This window comes from Equus asinus, chromosome 10, assembly GCF_041296235.1.
Source record: "Equus asinus isolate D_3611 breed Donkey chromosome 10, EquAss-T2T_v2, whole genome shotgun sequence".
Classification (NCBI taxonomy): domain Eukaryota; kingdom Metazoa; phylum Chordata; class Mammalia; order Perissodactyla; family Equidae; genus Equus; species Equus asinus.
The window spans coordinates 52,925,647-52,941,269 of record NC_091799.1 but is presented as its reverse complement, the minus strand read 5'-3'; the positions used below and the strand labels follow the sequence as shown (position 1 = coordinate 52,941,269).

The following is a 15,623-nucleotide window of genomic DNA, read 5'->3' as shown; positions in this document are numbered from 1 at the left end:
ATGGATAGTTGAGTTAGCCACGTGAATCGCTCGGGGTTGGATATTAGGAGAAAAAATGTCTCTCCTGACACATTTTCCCTAAACCCCACTTGATGTTGGCAATGTCTTTGTTGGGCAGGCAAGGAGCAAGCTTTCCCAGCTGCACGAAAGCCACCAGGAAGCTCAGAGAAGCCTGGAGCAGTGTGACGAGGTGCTCGACGGGGCGCACGGTGCCAGCCTGACCCGCCTGGCCGACCTGAGCGAGGGTGTCTCCCTGACAGAGAGGGGCGGTTTTGGAGCCATGGTAAAGGTCGAATAAATGTGTTCCAGTCCCGGGATTAGGTCCCACGAAGGCATCAGAGAATGCCTGCTCGTGGAAGCCGGCCCTCCCAGCCTGATTCCATCCACGTGCAGGGTGTTTCTTGTTTTGCTGCTGCTTTGCATGCCCCCACCAGCCCTGCAACCCAGCATCCAGGACAAAGCCAAGGATAGGCCTGAATCCTTTGTAAAACCAATTTTTAAAGCTCTCTGTCTCCCTGGGCCAAACACCCAAATTTGGAGGGCTTCCAAAACTTAACCAAAATTGAATCAGTTTCTCACACATTATGAATCCCCACATCCTCCTAGTTGGGGGGACCGTGGGAATGTGTGCATGTATCTGTGTTTCCACAAGGAGCCTCTTGAAAATCAAACGTATTGATATTCGTAGATTTCATCTCCGAATTGGCCTCTCTCCTGAAGTTTTGGTTACATTTAAAACCTTGGCCCTTTTGTTCAAACTTCGTGACCCTGGGCACCCTGATCAAGGCCTGAGGGGCTGTTGGCCTCTTGGGTTTCTGTGAGCTCTCAAGCCCTGACAGCCAGGAGTGTTACTTTTTCCTCAGATTGTCACATCCCCCTGTTCCCACCAGAGTCTGCCTTGTAGCCCTGATCCCCGGCCAGTGCCGTGTCCAGTTCAGTCTGGCTGATGAGAGCGACTCTGCTATGGAAGTTGCCGATGGGGCTCCATTGAGCTCGACGGTTTCGTTGTGCGCTGCTCCCAAAGCCTTGACCAGCTCACCCTGCTGCCTCTCCCTTGCAGGGCTCCTCCTCTGAGCCCTGCTTCTGCTCCCGGCCCTGTTTGCTTCATGGATTCTTCCTCGTCACCGTAATAATACAGCCTCTCTCTCTCTCAGTGTAAGACTTGGCTTTTTATGTTCATTTCTCGACATGTTTCTTTTCTCAGTAGCCAAGTGCTCAGTCCCAAGGATTTACAGGGAGGCTTATGCCTCCTGCCCACGTCACTTAGAGGATGCTGTCGGTGTTCTCATCTGTCTGCCGTCTCTGCCGCCGCTGCTTCCCTCTGCTGTGCAGAGATTCCCCATTCTCGTGGAATTGTACATGGGCGAATTCCATGTCACTCTTGGGCCCATCGTCAGCTTCGTTGTCTAATTTAGACTATGAACATCCGTTTGTCATGAACCGTGGGGGCAGAATTTCCTGCTTGGCTGTCTGGCTCCCTCGGTTTGTACATTTCAGCTTCACAGCCCTGTTCTTTTCCCCTGTGGCTTTGGTACCCTCGCACAGCTTTCGGCTTGCCTATTCTGTCCTAGTTCATGGGACAGCTCACTCTTACACCTTTGGCAGGTTTGGTAAGATTGGTTTCCTTGGATAAAAGTTGGCAGGGAAGTGGTGGTTTTCAAGGGGCCGGTGATACCCCTCACACACAGATTTTTTAACTTTATTTTTACTCATCTTTTAAGCGGGGCAAAGTTTACATGATAGTCAATTCATCTTGGAATGTTGACATCAGATATGTTACATAGAAACTTGCAACCGGTGTGTGAAAGAGAAACTATATCTTGTTGTACAAATACAGTTTTTAAAGCATTTTTTGGTTTGTTTCCGTTTCTTCATAAACACTTTGAAGAGGGCTTTTTGTTTACTCCTGAACATTTCAAGGCTGCTCCAGAGGAAAGAGAGCTCTTCGTTCTCTGAGACGGCCCATGAAAATGAGGGGTTTAGTCCCCTGAAAATAGTGTAACCAAAGAGGTGCATCTAGAACTTTCTAAGTCTGGGCAGTCCTACTCATGTTACTAAGTTTAGTGGTAAGCTCACACCATGTTACTTTGTCCGAGAGACACAGGATTCTTAAAGCCATATTTATTTTTTATCTCATTGAATGATGAGACTATTGGCCTCTTGCCCTTGAAGACAGAACCCAACCAACCTGTCTAGTAGAGAGAAGGTAATAAATCATCCCAGACTGAAGCCCCACCGAGAGCTTGTCATGAAAGATTGGATCGTCTGCTGCATCCAGCCCCAGTGGCACATGGGAGCCAGTTTTATTGACTCTCCAGAGCTGACTATTAAATAGAAATTTTGTGAGCTGGTTGGTCAACCTTTGCTAACTTGAAATCAGCCATGGTGGGAGTATTTATACCATGGGAATTGGCAGAAACTACCAGTGAGGGCTTTTTTTCAGAGAGCTGGTTCACCAGCTCACCACTGGGAAGGAATGTCACAGAACCCCTTTTCATGCCCTTCAGGGTTGTCATGTCTGTTTCCTAAGACCTGCAGACTTAAGACTGGGCCCTGAGCTCGTCATGGAGGGTCTGCCGCCTCTACCAGGTAGTGTGCCATTCATCCTCACGCTTGTCTGCACCTAGATCTCCCACCTGGCAGGTGGCTCTGCTCGCATTGGTAGGTGGACAGTGGATGGTTGAGTGGATGGCGTCTCTGCACCAGGGGTAAATCTGGTTTTCTGCTCTGAATCTGTGAAATGGAATCCAAACCACCAGTTACCCTAACCACATGACTTCTGCTGGAGTCTCCTTAGGCTTCTCCTTTAAAGCGGAGGCAGCGACTGCTACTTCTGGCAAACACTTGCTCCTGAGGGAGCGATTGCAGACCCGACTTTCAGTGCAGGGAGCTTGCGGCTGGAGCCCCCAGATTCACAGTCTCTTCTCTGCCAATGTGCACTGTCACTTGGCAGTCTTCCAAGCAGCAATTGAAAACGTGGAACAAGAAACAACCAACTTGTAAATCAATGCCAATTAAAAAGTAAATAGAAGCTTCCATTCTGAGGCCAAGTTGTCATTCTTCAGTCACTGCCTTATCTGGGTTGTCAGCCCTCTCTGTCCTTCTTCTGGAGCAGATACATCCCTTCCCCCGTGGTGCAGTGCAGAGGTTTGTTTTCCACTCTGGCCTCCCGGCTTCCTTAGATTAGGACATCTCCATCATATTATCTGTCTGACAACCCCATCAGATGCTTGTTGGGCGCATGCATCTTGTGATTGTCAGCACCACGACATCCTTCCAGAACCACACACTGCTGCCAGTGCAGTCCTTGCGAACGTCTGTGTGTACTTGCTTGTCTAAGAATCTGGCTTGGCTTCCCCACCTTGGGAAGCCCTGTGGTCGGAGGCCGCAGATAATCTTTGCAAGGTGAGAAGAATCACTCCGCCACGTTCCTCGGAGGGCAGAGGTGTTGGTTCGTCCTTCCGAAACACGTGGCTTCTTGTCAGCCCAGCACCTCTGAGAGCCGTCCTGCTCCCTGAAGCCAACCGGGCCAGGCTGGGGGAGCCTTGTCAGGAATTTTCCTTGGATGCCCTTGATGTCATTCTCCCGTAACCATTGTCTGTATTTTTATGGATGCCTAGCTCTTTAATTGTCTGGTCAGTTGGAATGATGGGTGACTTTGCCAGCCCCATGGATGCCGACACATTTACCGGATTCAGTGAGGATGTTGTGCTTTTTCGTATCACAGCGAAACCTTCATGTTTTCACTGATGGTGTGTCTTCCTTAACCAAAATATGCTCAGTATTTCTAACCAAATGCATTGTTCCCACGTACTTGGCAGGGCCTCCCCACTTAGGCACATTTTCCACTATAAAAATGTGCTCTTCAAAAGCAAGTGTTTTTTTCTTCTGATTTAAATACTCTTGTTTGTTTCTAGAAATAAGCACATTTTTAAAAAATGCAAAGTATTTTACATGCTCTAGTAGTTGCAACTGCAAAGCACTCGCTTCCTCCCCAGATGCAAAGAGCCAGCATGGTCCTTGGTGTGGAAGTGCCTCTTTTGAAATGCCCGCCTAGGCACACACTGAGAAAAAGATGCTGAGGGAGGTCAGACCTTTCACTGAGGCCCCTGCTACAGTTGGTGGGTGGCTCATTGCATTTTCTTTCTGACATTTCCAAAAATAGGATTTTTTTCTGACTCAGTGATTTTTTAAAATAATTAATTGTGGTAAAATACACAGAATATACAATTTACCATCTTAACCATTTTTAACTGCACAGTTCGGGGGTGTTGGGTACATTCACATGGTTGAGCAGCCATCCCCACTATCCGTCTTCAGAACTTGTTCATCGTCCCACACTGAAACTCCATCCCATTAAGTGCTAACTCCCTACCCCCTCCCCCCGACCCTGGTGCCCTCCGTCCTGCCTTCTGTCTCTGTGAGTGTGACTCCTCTAGGGACCGAGTATAAGGGGAATCACACAGTATCTGTCCTTTTGTGTGTGACTTCACTTAGCATGATGTCCTCAGAATTCATCTATGTTGTAGTTTGTGTCAGGACTTCCTTCCTTTTTAAGGCTGAATAATAAATATTCCATTGTTTGTATATCCCACATTTTGTTTTTCCATTCGTCTGTCAATGGATGTTTGGGTTTGCTTCCACTCAATTTTTAAATAAACTTTCGTTTTAGAAGAGTGTTGAACTTACAGGAAAATTGCAAAGATAATTCAGAGAGTTCCTCTGTACCCCGCTCACAGCTTCCCCTATTAATATCTTGTATGGTACATTTGTCACAACTAGTGAGCCAATGTCAACACATTATTATTAACTAAAGTCTGTGTTCCTTCAATGATTTTTTAAAATCATTCTCTTTAGGGTCACGTCACTTAAAGGGGGAATTGTGTGAGTTAGGTATGAATTTTGTACTTTGCTTTAACTCTGAAATAATAAAATCCCTGTCCTGTCTCTTCACAAAATTATAGGATGATCCTTTCAAAAATAAAGCCTTATTATTCAGCAACAATGCCCAAGAATTGCATCCGGATCCTTTCCAGGCAGAAGACCCCTTCAAATCTGACCCATTTAAAGGAGCCGATCCCTTCAAAGGTACCTCACTTGGCGCCCGCTTTCTCAGGGAAATGCCATTTATTTTGTATCATTTTGGGTTGTCCAATGATTAGACAAGTGCGGAGCTATCACCCTCTGAAATGGAGGAGGAAATGGATTCTTCTTTTTTTTTGCTGAGGAAGATTCACCCTGAGCTAACATCTGTTGCCAGTCTTCTTCTATTTTGTATGTGGGTCACCACCCCAGCACGGCCCCAGCGGTGTCGGTCCTTGCCTGGAAACTGAACCCAGGCCGCCTAAGCAGAGGATGCCAAACTTAACCACTAGGCCACAGGGCTGGCCAGAAATGGATTCTTTGAGCCTCATAAGCCTCTTGTGTTTTCCCCTCACTTAGCTAACTAAAGAGCTGAGGCATCGAGGTGTGGCAGGAAGAGCTCCAAGCTCACAGCAAGACATCCATGGTCAAGGGTGGCATGGGCGGCCTCTAGCCTCTTCATGCTTCAGTTCCCATCTGCCAGTGGTGGTCAGTTCCTCCTCGCTCACCTCTCGCAGCTGATGAGGTCATCAGGTGGAATCACGATTGTGAAACCACCTACAAAGTGGCAGATCCCCACGTAAATCTGTGGTCTTAATGTGGTAAGTTTACCCAGAGCCACACACGAGTCAAGGTAACCAAGAATTCCTAGAAACAAGATTTCCTAAGTTTCTCCAGTTTTTTCAGAGCAAAACGGTACTTCCAAGAAGGCTATCTATACGTTTGTGAGAAAAATGCCAAGGCAGGGAGTGGGCAACAGGAGTGCCTTTCCAGTTCCAGATTTCGAGTTTGAGCACCTTAAGGCCAAGGTTGGCTCAGGCAGCTCCTGAGACCCCAACATACTGTTCTCGTCATTGCCCCTGGGCCAGCTGTGTGGTTGAGGACTGGGCAGCCCTGGGGTCCCGTGTCCTCGTAGCCAAGGGAGGTGAGAGGGAGCTGAGTTATGAGAGTGAAGTAGGGCATAGAAAAAGAGTGACTTCTGGCTCATTCTGCCTCTTCCCTGACTCTGGCCCGTGTTGAGCAGCCAACAGGAGCTCTCATGTCATCTTAAAGGGCTTAGCTGTCAAAGACCGCCTCTGCCAGTGGCTGCCCTGCTCTCCACTTTGATTTGCCAAGGTCATTTCGGCCGTAGAGTTAAACATGTGTTTCTCTCTCCTTTAATCCAGGTGACCCGTTCCAGAATGACCCCTTTGCAGAACAGCAGACAGCTTCAACAGGTAAAAAAAAAAAAAAAAAGCCTTGGTTAAAAGAAACGTTTCGTCGACTAGTCCTCAGAATATTTCCGTTAGTAGTTCAAGTTGAGGGAAATGGCAAAGCCCGTCCAGTCTCCTCCACCAGGTTTCCCATGACATGGCAGCTGGGAGGTTCGCCGCTGAAGGAGCCTGGTAACAACCTCGTCTTCCCTCTCACGGCCAGGAGTCCCTTCTTGCCAATCTGAAGGCACGACGAGAAGCAGAACTAGAAAAGACACTCCTGGTAGCCAGGCGGTCGCTCAGCCACACCCACAGCAACTGGGTCACTGTGCCCGCTGGGGTCACCTGTGGCGGCATTAGGGGGTTCACGTAGTGCCCACACCCCAGGACTTCTGTCAGCACATAGCAGGGGTGGCGGCAGGGTCCTGGAAGGACGGCTGCCTGCATTGCATGGAAGCCTACTGTCTTGTTGCCTCCTGGGCACAGGGGCATTCCCCTCCTCCAGTCACCATGCTGTACCCCACATTCGAGGGGAATGAGCACACTGGGTGTGTTGTTGGCATCGTGCTGCCTAGTTAGCGCTTTTTCTTTATTTTTTTACTGAGGTGAAATTCACCTACAAAATTCACCATTTTAAGTGTACAATTCAGTGGCATGTAGCACATTCACAATGTTGTACGACCATCACCTCTATCTAGTTCCAGAACGTCTCATCACCCAAAAGGAGACCTGTCCCCATGAGCAGTCCCCCCATCCTCCACCCCTGCCCACACTAATCTACTTTCTATCTCTACGGATTTACCCACGGTGTTTATTTTTATTATTTTTAAAACTGGCTTTATTGACAGGTATTTTATACACAACAAAATTCACCAATTATAAGTGTATAATTAGCTGAGTTTTGAAAATGTGGACAGTTGTGTCAGAGAATATTTCCATCATCCTGAAAGATTCCTTTGTGCCCCCCAAATCCCCACCCCTGCCCCCAGGCTCCTGGCAACCAATGACCTGCTTTCTGTTGCTATGGTTTTTACTTTTCTAGAATTTCATGTAAATGGCATCAGTCAGTTCCGTGCTTTTTTTTATTTGGGTTTTTTCGCTAAGCATAATGTTGTTTATTCAGGAGGCTTTTTTTTGTACTTTCCGAAACATCATCTAGATCCATTTGGAGGGGATCCTTTCAAAGAAAGTGACCCGTTCCGTGGTTCTGCCTCCGATGACTTCTTTAAGAAACAGACAAAGAACGACCCGTTTACCTCAGACCCCTTCACGAAAAACCCTCCTTTACCCTCAAAGGTGAGTGAGCCCGGGAAGGCGATGGCACTGCCTGTGTGAAGGCAACCCTTCCTTGTCCTCCCCTGTGGGCTGAGCCAGGGGCTCCCCTGTTGCAACTGTGCTCGCTAACCCAACCAGTGCGGGCCATGTGTGCTGTGTGAGGCCAGGCGGTTCCCCAGGAGCTGGGTCATGGGCCAGGTCCCATTACTGGACGGCGAGGTGACTGTTCATGCTAGTCCCTGTGAGGCTCCTCCTGTGAAGCAGGGCGTCACATCCAGCGGTCCAGGGAGCCCAAGTCAGGTGGTCTGTGTCCCGAAGCACTAATTCCTCCGTCCCTTTCTGTACCCGTTACTTCAGCTCAGGCCCTCCGGCTGGGTTCTCTGCTCTGTCACCTGCCCCCACTGCTGCTCTGTCTCCCAACAAAGACAAAATGAAACAAAGTACCACACACTCCCACAGACCACCCCAGCCTCCACACAACCGCCCTGCCATCGTCCTAGTGCACAGCACTGATGGTGACACTGGAGTCGACTGCCTCCGTGAGTCCTGGTCACAGCAGGAGGACGTCCAGGTCCGCAATTAGTGTGCAAGGCACATGTGTGCCCCCTGCCCCCGCAGCATCTAGTAAATCATGTGTTTTGCACAGTATTAGGCCCAAAGGACTGGAATAAATTGGCATCATCTAGGATTTAAAAAGCAAAAAAAGTGACTTTGTTATTGAATAGAGAATTTTCCTAAGTGAGGGTGTTTTATGCCCTCCCTTTGTGTTATAGGCTGCATCTCTGTCCCCACCTTACACATTCCCTGGTTTGTCTCTTCTCCATGGACCTTTCAGTCTGCAGCACCAGACCCAGAGCTCCTTGAAGGCAGGAATTAATTCATAACATTTCTGTCTATAAGAAACTGTCATGGGATTCCCCTTTCATTCTTGGTATTGGCAGTCTGTGTTCCCAGTCTTTATCAATTTTGTTGTCTTTTCCATGAACCAGCTTGTGGCTCTACTAATTTTCTCTCCTGTTTGTTTTCTATTTCATTGGTTTCTACTCTCTATTATTTCCTTCCTCTTACTTATTTTGAGTTAGTACTTTGCCCTTCTATTTCTTACATCTTAAGATACAACCTTATGTCATTGATCTTAGACCATCTTTCCTAATATAAATGTTTAAAGCTACATATTTCCCTCTGAGCACCGCTTTGGCTGCATTCCACACGTTTTGATATGTTGTGTCTTCATTGTCATTCAGTTTGAGATATTTTCCAGTTTCCCTAGTGATTTCTCTGTTGAACCATGGATTATTTAAGGTGTATTGTTTCATTTCCAGTTTTTTTTTAACTAGATATCTTGTAATATTTTTTTCTAAAAAAATGTGTTGTTACTCGAAAGCATATTTTGTATGTTTTCAGTCCTTTTAAATTTATTGAGACTGATTTTATGATCCATATTGGTGCACATACCATGTGCAATTGAGAAGAATGTCTGCAGTTGTTGGATGCCACGTTCTATAAATGCCAATTAGGTCAAGGTGGTCGATAGTATTGTTCAGGTCATCTATGTCTTTACTGTTTTTGTTTGTTTGCTTTTTAGCTCTACCAGTTGCTGAGAGAGGGATGTTAAAATTTTCTCCTATGGTTGTGGAGTAATCTCTATCCCCACTTATTTCTGTTGAGTCTTGCTTCATGTATTTGGAAGCTCTGTCAGGTACCTATGTTTTTATGATTGTTGTATCATCCTGATGCATAATGACCTTTTTATTATTATAAAAGTTCCCTTTATTCCTCTGGTGTTATTCTTTGTCTTGAAATCTATTGTAGCACATGTTAAAATAGCCACTTCATCCTCCTTATGCTTGTTCTTTGCATGATATCTTTTTTTCATCCCTGTACTTTCAATCTGTCTAGTGTTTACATATGAAGGTCCTTTGGTATTGAGCATTTAGTTAGAGTTTGCTTTCCAATCCAGTCTGGAAATCTCTGCTTTCTAAATGGAGTGTCTAGTCTATTAACATTTAATGCAATTATTGATATGGTTGGATTTAAGTCTATTTTATTATTTGCTTGCTTTTTATGCCCTATGTTTTGTTCTTCTGTTCCCCTTTTTCTGCCTTCTTTTGGATTGTTTGTTTTCTAGAATTCTATTTTCTTGTACTACTGGCCTCTTTTAACCGTATGTCTTTTTGTTATATTTTAGAGGTTGCTTTAGGGATTACCATATAACACTCTTAACTTTTCATAGGCCACTTAGAGTTAATATAAGATCATTTAATGTAAAATGTAGAAAACTTGCAGCTATATATCCATATTGCAGGTCCATTCATCCAGCTCCCCTTAACCAGTAGTACCTTATGTTATAGCTGTCCTATGAACGTAATGCATCTAAATATATTATAAACTTCGAGGTCAATCTTAGAATTTTTGCTTTATTCTGTTGTATGTATTTTAAAGAAATTAAGAGAAAAAAATCGTTTTTTAATTTTACTCATATACTTACCATTTCTAATGCTCTTTATTCCTTTCTCAAAATGTGATTTTCCCTTTCTTATCGTTTTCCTTCAGCCTGAAGAACTTCCTTTGGCACTTCTTGTAATACAAGTCTACTTTGCTTCATCTTGAAGGGTATTTGTGCTCAATCTAGTACTATTTTTTGCTTTCAGCACGTTTAGGATGTTGTTCCACTGCCTTCCAGCCTCCACTGCCCTTGACGAGAAGTCATCGTCTTTGAAATAGTTGTTCCCCCAGATGTAATGTGTTGTTTTCTCTGGCTGCTTTAAAGAGCCTCTCTGTATCTTAGGTTTTCAATAATTTGACTGTGAAATGTCTGGTTTTCTTTGTGTTTATGCTGTTTAGGGCCTGCTGAGCTTCTTAAATCCATGAATTATGTCTTTCACCAAATTTGGTAACTTTTCAACTATTTTCTTTTTCTGCCATATTCTCTTTCTCCTCTTTTTCTGAGATTCCACTTACACATATGTTAAACCTTTTGCTATTGTCCCCACAGGTCCCTGATGGTCTGTTTTCTTTTCTTTCTCTTTTCTTCTTTTTTCAGATTGAGTAATTTCTACTGATCTGTCTTCAACTTCACTTAATTTTTTTCTCTATCATCTGTTGTTTGGCTAACCTAGTGAATTTTTTTTCTAGGTGTTGTGCTTTTCAGTTTTAGAATTTCCATTTGTTTCTTTTGTATAATTTCCATTTCTCTGCTAAGATCTCCTATCTTGTTCATTTTAAGCGTACTTTCTTTTTTCTCATTGAATGCAGTTATTGCTGCTCTAACGTCCTCATCTGAGAATTCCAGCATCTAGGTTGTCGTCGAATTTGCTCCATTGATTATCTTTTCCCTTGAGAATTGGCTGCATTTTTCTGGTTCTCTGTATATTGAGTAATTTAGAGAAGTATCCTATGCATTGTGAGTGCTCTGTTGTGGAAACTGGATTCTGTTACATTCCCCCGGAGTGTGGATGGTTTTGTTTCAGCAGGCACTTCACTTGGTGAGACTCAGACTGCAAAGTCTCTCATGCCTATGGTTTTATACTTGCGGCTTTAGCTGCAGGCTGCTCTCAGTCTGCCCACCCATGCACAGGGCAGGAGTCAGCCCTTAACTTGGGAAGAGCTTATCACGGAATTTGGGAATCCCATTCTCTGCTTCTCCTTTCTGGATCCTCTGTCCCTGTCCCATGGCTGTGATTGTCCTGGACCTCCCTCCTCTGGGCAGAAAGATAGCGAGTTTTTTGTTGGGATCCTAGCCTCCTGACACCCTCAGACTATAGCTGTCAAAATAGAAAACTCAACCTTGTACTGCTTTCGTCTGCCAAGTTTCAGGCCTCCTCCAAAGTCTGCCTGCTTTCTGAGCCTTTGGGGGTTGCTTTTTACATCTCTTTTTGCATTTTGTCCAGAGTTGATAGGTGTTATCTGCAGGAAGGATCAGTCTGGTGAGCTTTTACTCTGCTGGAGTTTAGTTTAAATCATTTTATCCTCCCCACAGCTCAGCACCAGATACAGTGTACATAGGTGCCAGGAAAGTTTGTGGCTGAATGAATGGATGGTGGAATAAATGAACTGCTTTTTACTCTTTCCTCTTTCCTTTTACTCAGCTTGACCCCTTTGAATCCAGTGATCCTTTTTCATCCTCCAGCCTCTCTTCAAAAGGATCAGGTGAGACTAATGGCTTATTTTCCTTCTGATTCTTCCTTGGGCTGAGGAAAGAGCCCACCCACTTAAGGCTTTTGTTTCCAAAACTGGTGTGTCTTCAGTGTTTATGTCATTAGTCAGTGGCACCCAGATCCTCACCTGAGGCGGTTTGGCCAAGGCCAGTACCCCCTGGCTGCTCATCTTCCCCCGTAAGAGCTATCATGTTTCTGGAAAGGAAGCTTGGCAATAGCAATTAATTTGGTAATAACACCAAAATTATTAGTGATTCTTTACTAATTCCTCTGTATAAATCTTTGGTTTGTACCTTTGGATTTGTTTCCTAAAAGAATCCAAAGTTTGACCAAGGGTACTGGCTTGTGCATTAAGGGGAGCATTTGTGACTCCCTGTTGCTTTTGGGAACAGGCCCCACTTTGCCTAGCAGCTCCTGCTTATTGGTTACAGAGTTTGATATCATAGGTGGGCATGTGGGTTGCTCCAGAAAATTGTCCCACCAAGGGAGAAAGCTCGGCAAAGGTCTCTACCCACAGATGACCTCCCCACATAAATCATGTGCACGGTGGGTCCCCTCCCTCTCCCCTCCTGACTCATTGGGACAGCAGGCTGTGCTTCCACAGGGCACTTGTTGCTCCTTTGCTGACTGTGAACAGTGCTGACTTGAAACATAGACATGGGGCAGAGTCCCTCTGGCTCTCCCGAGCTGGCTGTCATGTCAAGAAACCGTCTGGCCGAACTACACCAACTTCAAGCCACAACAGGGGTGGGCAGAAGGCCTTGTTGAGGACCTGCACCCCGATGCACGACCCCAGCAAACAAACGTGACCTCCCCAAATCGCCTGCTTTGGGGACTGTTGAGTACAGAGAGGCGACACTGCCCCTTGACCCCAGGAGGCGTGTCCCAGGAAAGCCCTGTAACTCGGCCTCTGTTGGTGCTGCTTGCAGGTCCCTTTGGAACCTTGGACCCCTTCGGAAGTGGCTCCTTCAGTAGTGCTGAGGGCTTTGCTGACTTCAGCCAGATGTCCAAGGTAAAGCCCCTCCCATGGAGCCCCCGTGCCTCTGCCAGTCCTTGTCCCTCTTGTCATGGTCTTGTCATGGGCTGCCAGGCGTACTTGTTAACTCCATGTATGCATTCCCTCGGCACCTGTCGAACTGAAACGTGTCCTCCCACAAGGTGGTGAGTCAGCAGGCTGGGTCTAGTAGCACCCGTGCCTGTGATCGGGCCCATTTGCCTCCTCGTCCTCTGAGCAGAACTGCCAGAGCCCCAAGTCCCTTGCTGAAGCATGAGCACCATCGCCTCCTCCTTGCTCCCACTGGTGTCTGCTGGCTGATGGGTCTCAGGTGATAAGGCCTCGCTGTGGCTGCACACACTCAGGGTGTTAGGCAGAGGGCCCAGGAGGGTCATGGGAAGCTGGCCTGCTGTGCAACCAACTGTGGCCAGGACTGTGGGCCACAGGCTGGCAGGCAGGAGGTGTCTGGAGAAAGTGAGCCGAATGCCTGGAGCCACCTGTGAACAGTAGCCTCAAGGGGTGTGAAAAGCGAGGCCTAGCCTCAGCAAATAAATATACAGGTGAAGAGCGAGCTGTCCAAGATGGACAACATTTATGCTGTTGTTGGGCTGGACAGTGTTTGTGGCCATAGTTACGTTAACTGGCTGTGCATATAGCCCCAGATGGAGTTAGAGCACTGTCGAAGGGGCTTGGGGGACCGTGTGGGGACAGCTGAATCTTCAGTGTGTCAAGAAGTCCGTCAGTAGGTCGTGTCCAAAATGGCAGGTCAAGAAATAACAGTAGAAGCCCATGATTACTGAGGTAAATTACGGAAGAAACTGCTAAGAAATTGAAAGCGTTGGCCTCGGCAAGTGGGAGAAGCAGCGGGCCGAGGGTCTGCTGCTCTTCAGTGTAGCTTTTAGTGTCTCTTGGTTTTAACTGTGAGCAGGTGCTTCTTTGATGAGACTTAGGAAAGCAGCCCAGGTGTGCCTCACCTCAGCCTCAAGTCCGCATCCCCCACACCTGCCTGTGCTCCGTTCCTCCTTGGCAGCCCCTGAGGCTGGTGAGGGCAGGATCCCTCAGAGAGAAAGGGCCTTAGAGCCACAGGGCCCAACTTTCTGCTTTCATTCCGCCCATCTTTACCAGCGGCCTGTTCCAGCCCAGGTCCCATCGGCCAAGAGCAGAAAACAGTCCCTGTCCCCAGCCCTGCCTCTTAGTTAGGGAAAGCTCACAGCCAGGAGGTGGGGAGGGGTCGGGGTGGGGAGCCCCCGGATGTGGGAGCTGAGCCCCTGCAGCGAGGAGTCCTGCGCCTCCCGCACCAGCTCACCCCCGCCCAGCCAGCTCCTCGGGGCGTCCTGCCTGCGTGCTCCCTGTTCACTCAGCCCAGGAGTACACGACTGTCTGGATGCTGAGCGCTTGTGGTTACCGAAGTGTGACTGTGGCGCACGGCTTCCGAGAAACACTTGAGATTCTGTTTAGGTTTTCAAATAAGTGTGTGAGCATAAACTGTCGCGGTGGCACATCCAGCTTCTGGCCAAAGGCGGAGCATCTGTTCGCCCGTCGGCCACCCAGGAGGGAGCCCAGAGGTGCTGGTGGGGTGGCCTCTCTCCTTCCAGTGCCTGGAGGACAACCAGCCTCCATCCCTCATATGGAAACGCTGTGACATGGACCCTTGGGACACTGGGATTGGCTGGCAGGCACCAGAGGGCATGGGATTGGCCCTCTGTGTGTCGCTTAGTGGCTGTTACACGTCTCTGCTCCTTGAGTGGCGCCGTGTGTCCTCGGCTTCTGTCCCTGCTTGGTGAGCAGGAAACCGTCTCCTTAAATTAGAAAACTTCTGCCACTTGGTGGCAGCAATCTCCAGGGAAGGGTTTGTCTTGTGTTCTCGAGCAGTCGCAAGTGGGCTCTCTCCCTGTGGGAGGCTGGCCCTGGAGGCAGAGGGAGTGAGAGCTAGCAGTGGCCTGAGCTAGGACAAGGACCAGGGCACGAACGAGGCCCCTATTTCAAGAAGTGTCCGAATGGAGGCTGTGTGGGCTTGCGGAGGTCCCTGCAGGGCCGCCAGCCTGGAGGACCCTGCAAGGCAGGAAGACCATGTTCCCTTCTCCGGGTGGTCTCTGTTCCCCGCGGCCACTCAGGGCCTGGGCCTCCTCTCTCTGCCCCTTCTAATCTAAAGTTGCATTTTCCCTCTTCCAATTCCAGTTTCCCTCTCCTGGTCCCCGTGTCCCCGATCAGGCCGCACATGCACGTGTACCTTGACTTCTGAGCCAGCGCCCCTTCCTGTTGGAGGTGCTGGGTGGGCTGGAGCTGGATGGGGCCGGGGAAATTCGTCCCCAGCCTTCTGCTGTTCCGTTTCCACGGTCCCGGCAGCTCCGCTCTCGTGCGCCTGTCCAGCTGAACGCCGAGCCCTGACCTTGTCACTCTGTTTTTCCTTTTTGGTTCCCTTTCTGTCTTTCAAGAACAACATTGTGTGTATAAATAAAATGCTGAAGGAAATGAAAGTAAAGTGGCAAGAAGGTGTTTTTTTTTTTTTGGCTTCTTGGTTTTTCTTGGTTTTTTGTTTTTCACATCTCCAGCTTTTCCCCTTCTGAGTGGGTGGGGAAGCGAGGCCCACGGGCGCCCCTTTTCAACTTCCCCTAAATCAAAGTGTCCTCTGTGGGGCAGCCCTAAGGGAAGACGACAGCCAGCAATCTGATCCCAGGAGGTTCTTCTTCTGGGAGGCTCTTTGGCTCTCATTCTTAGCTGAGGTCCTCCCGCACACAGAGATTTTTCCAGAAGGTGTCGATCCGAAACTCCATTACCTTGCTTTAAAAGCAAATCCCCCAAATTAGATCTCAGGGAGCGTCTGAGAATAAAAACAAGACTTGAACTTGATTGTGTCACCCCTCCCCCCTGAAAAAGAGCCGTGTCTGAAATCCTTGATAGGTGGTTGGTCATTTGAAGCCG

General features: G+C 47.7%; 1 protein-coding gene across 44 annotated transcripts in view; it reads left to right on the top strand.

The window, feature by feature from the left end:
- The window catches only part of EPS15L1 (epidermal growth factor receptor pathway substrate 15 like 1), a 93,258-nt gene that overhangs the window by 51,888 nt on the left and 25,747 nt on the right, over positions 1 to 15,623 (top strand). For 17 of the 44 annotated variants that reach the window (XR_011506395.1, XR_011506392.1, XR_011506391.1 and 14 more), the window contains 6 exons: positions 119 to 283; positions 4,965 to 5,088; positions 6,249 to 6,299; positions 7,435 to 7,571; positions 11,639 to 11,699; positions 12,637 to 12,719. Coding sequence is in view for 35 of the 44 variants with exons in the window: in XM_070519328.1 (XP_070375429.1) it covers positions 119 to 283; positions 4,965 to 5,088; positions 6,249 to 6,299; positions 7,435 to 7,571; positions 11,639 to 11,699; positions 12,637 to 12,719 (621 nt within the window). In the remaining 9 variants the exon portion in view is untranslated. Of the gene's footprint in view, positions 1 to 118; positions 290 to 4,964; positions 5,089 to 6,248; positions 6,300 to 7,434; positions 7,572 to 11,638; positions 11,700 to 12,636; positions 12,720 to 14,879; positions 15,189 to 15,623 lie in introns of those variants that run through there. The other 27 variants (XR_011506393.1, XM_014865891.3, XM_044774444.2 and 24 more) reach the window with 8 other exon arrangements.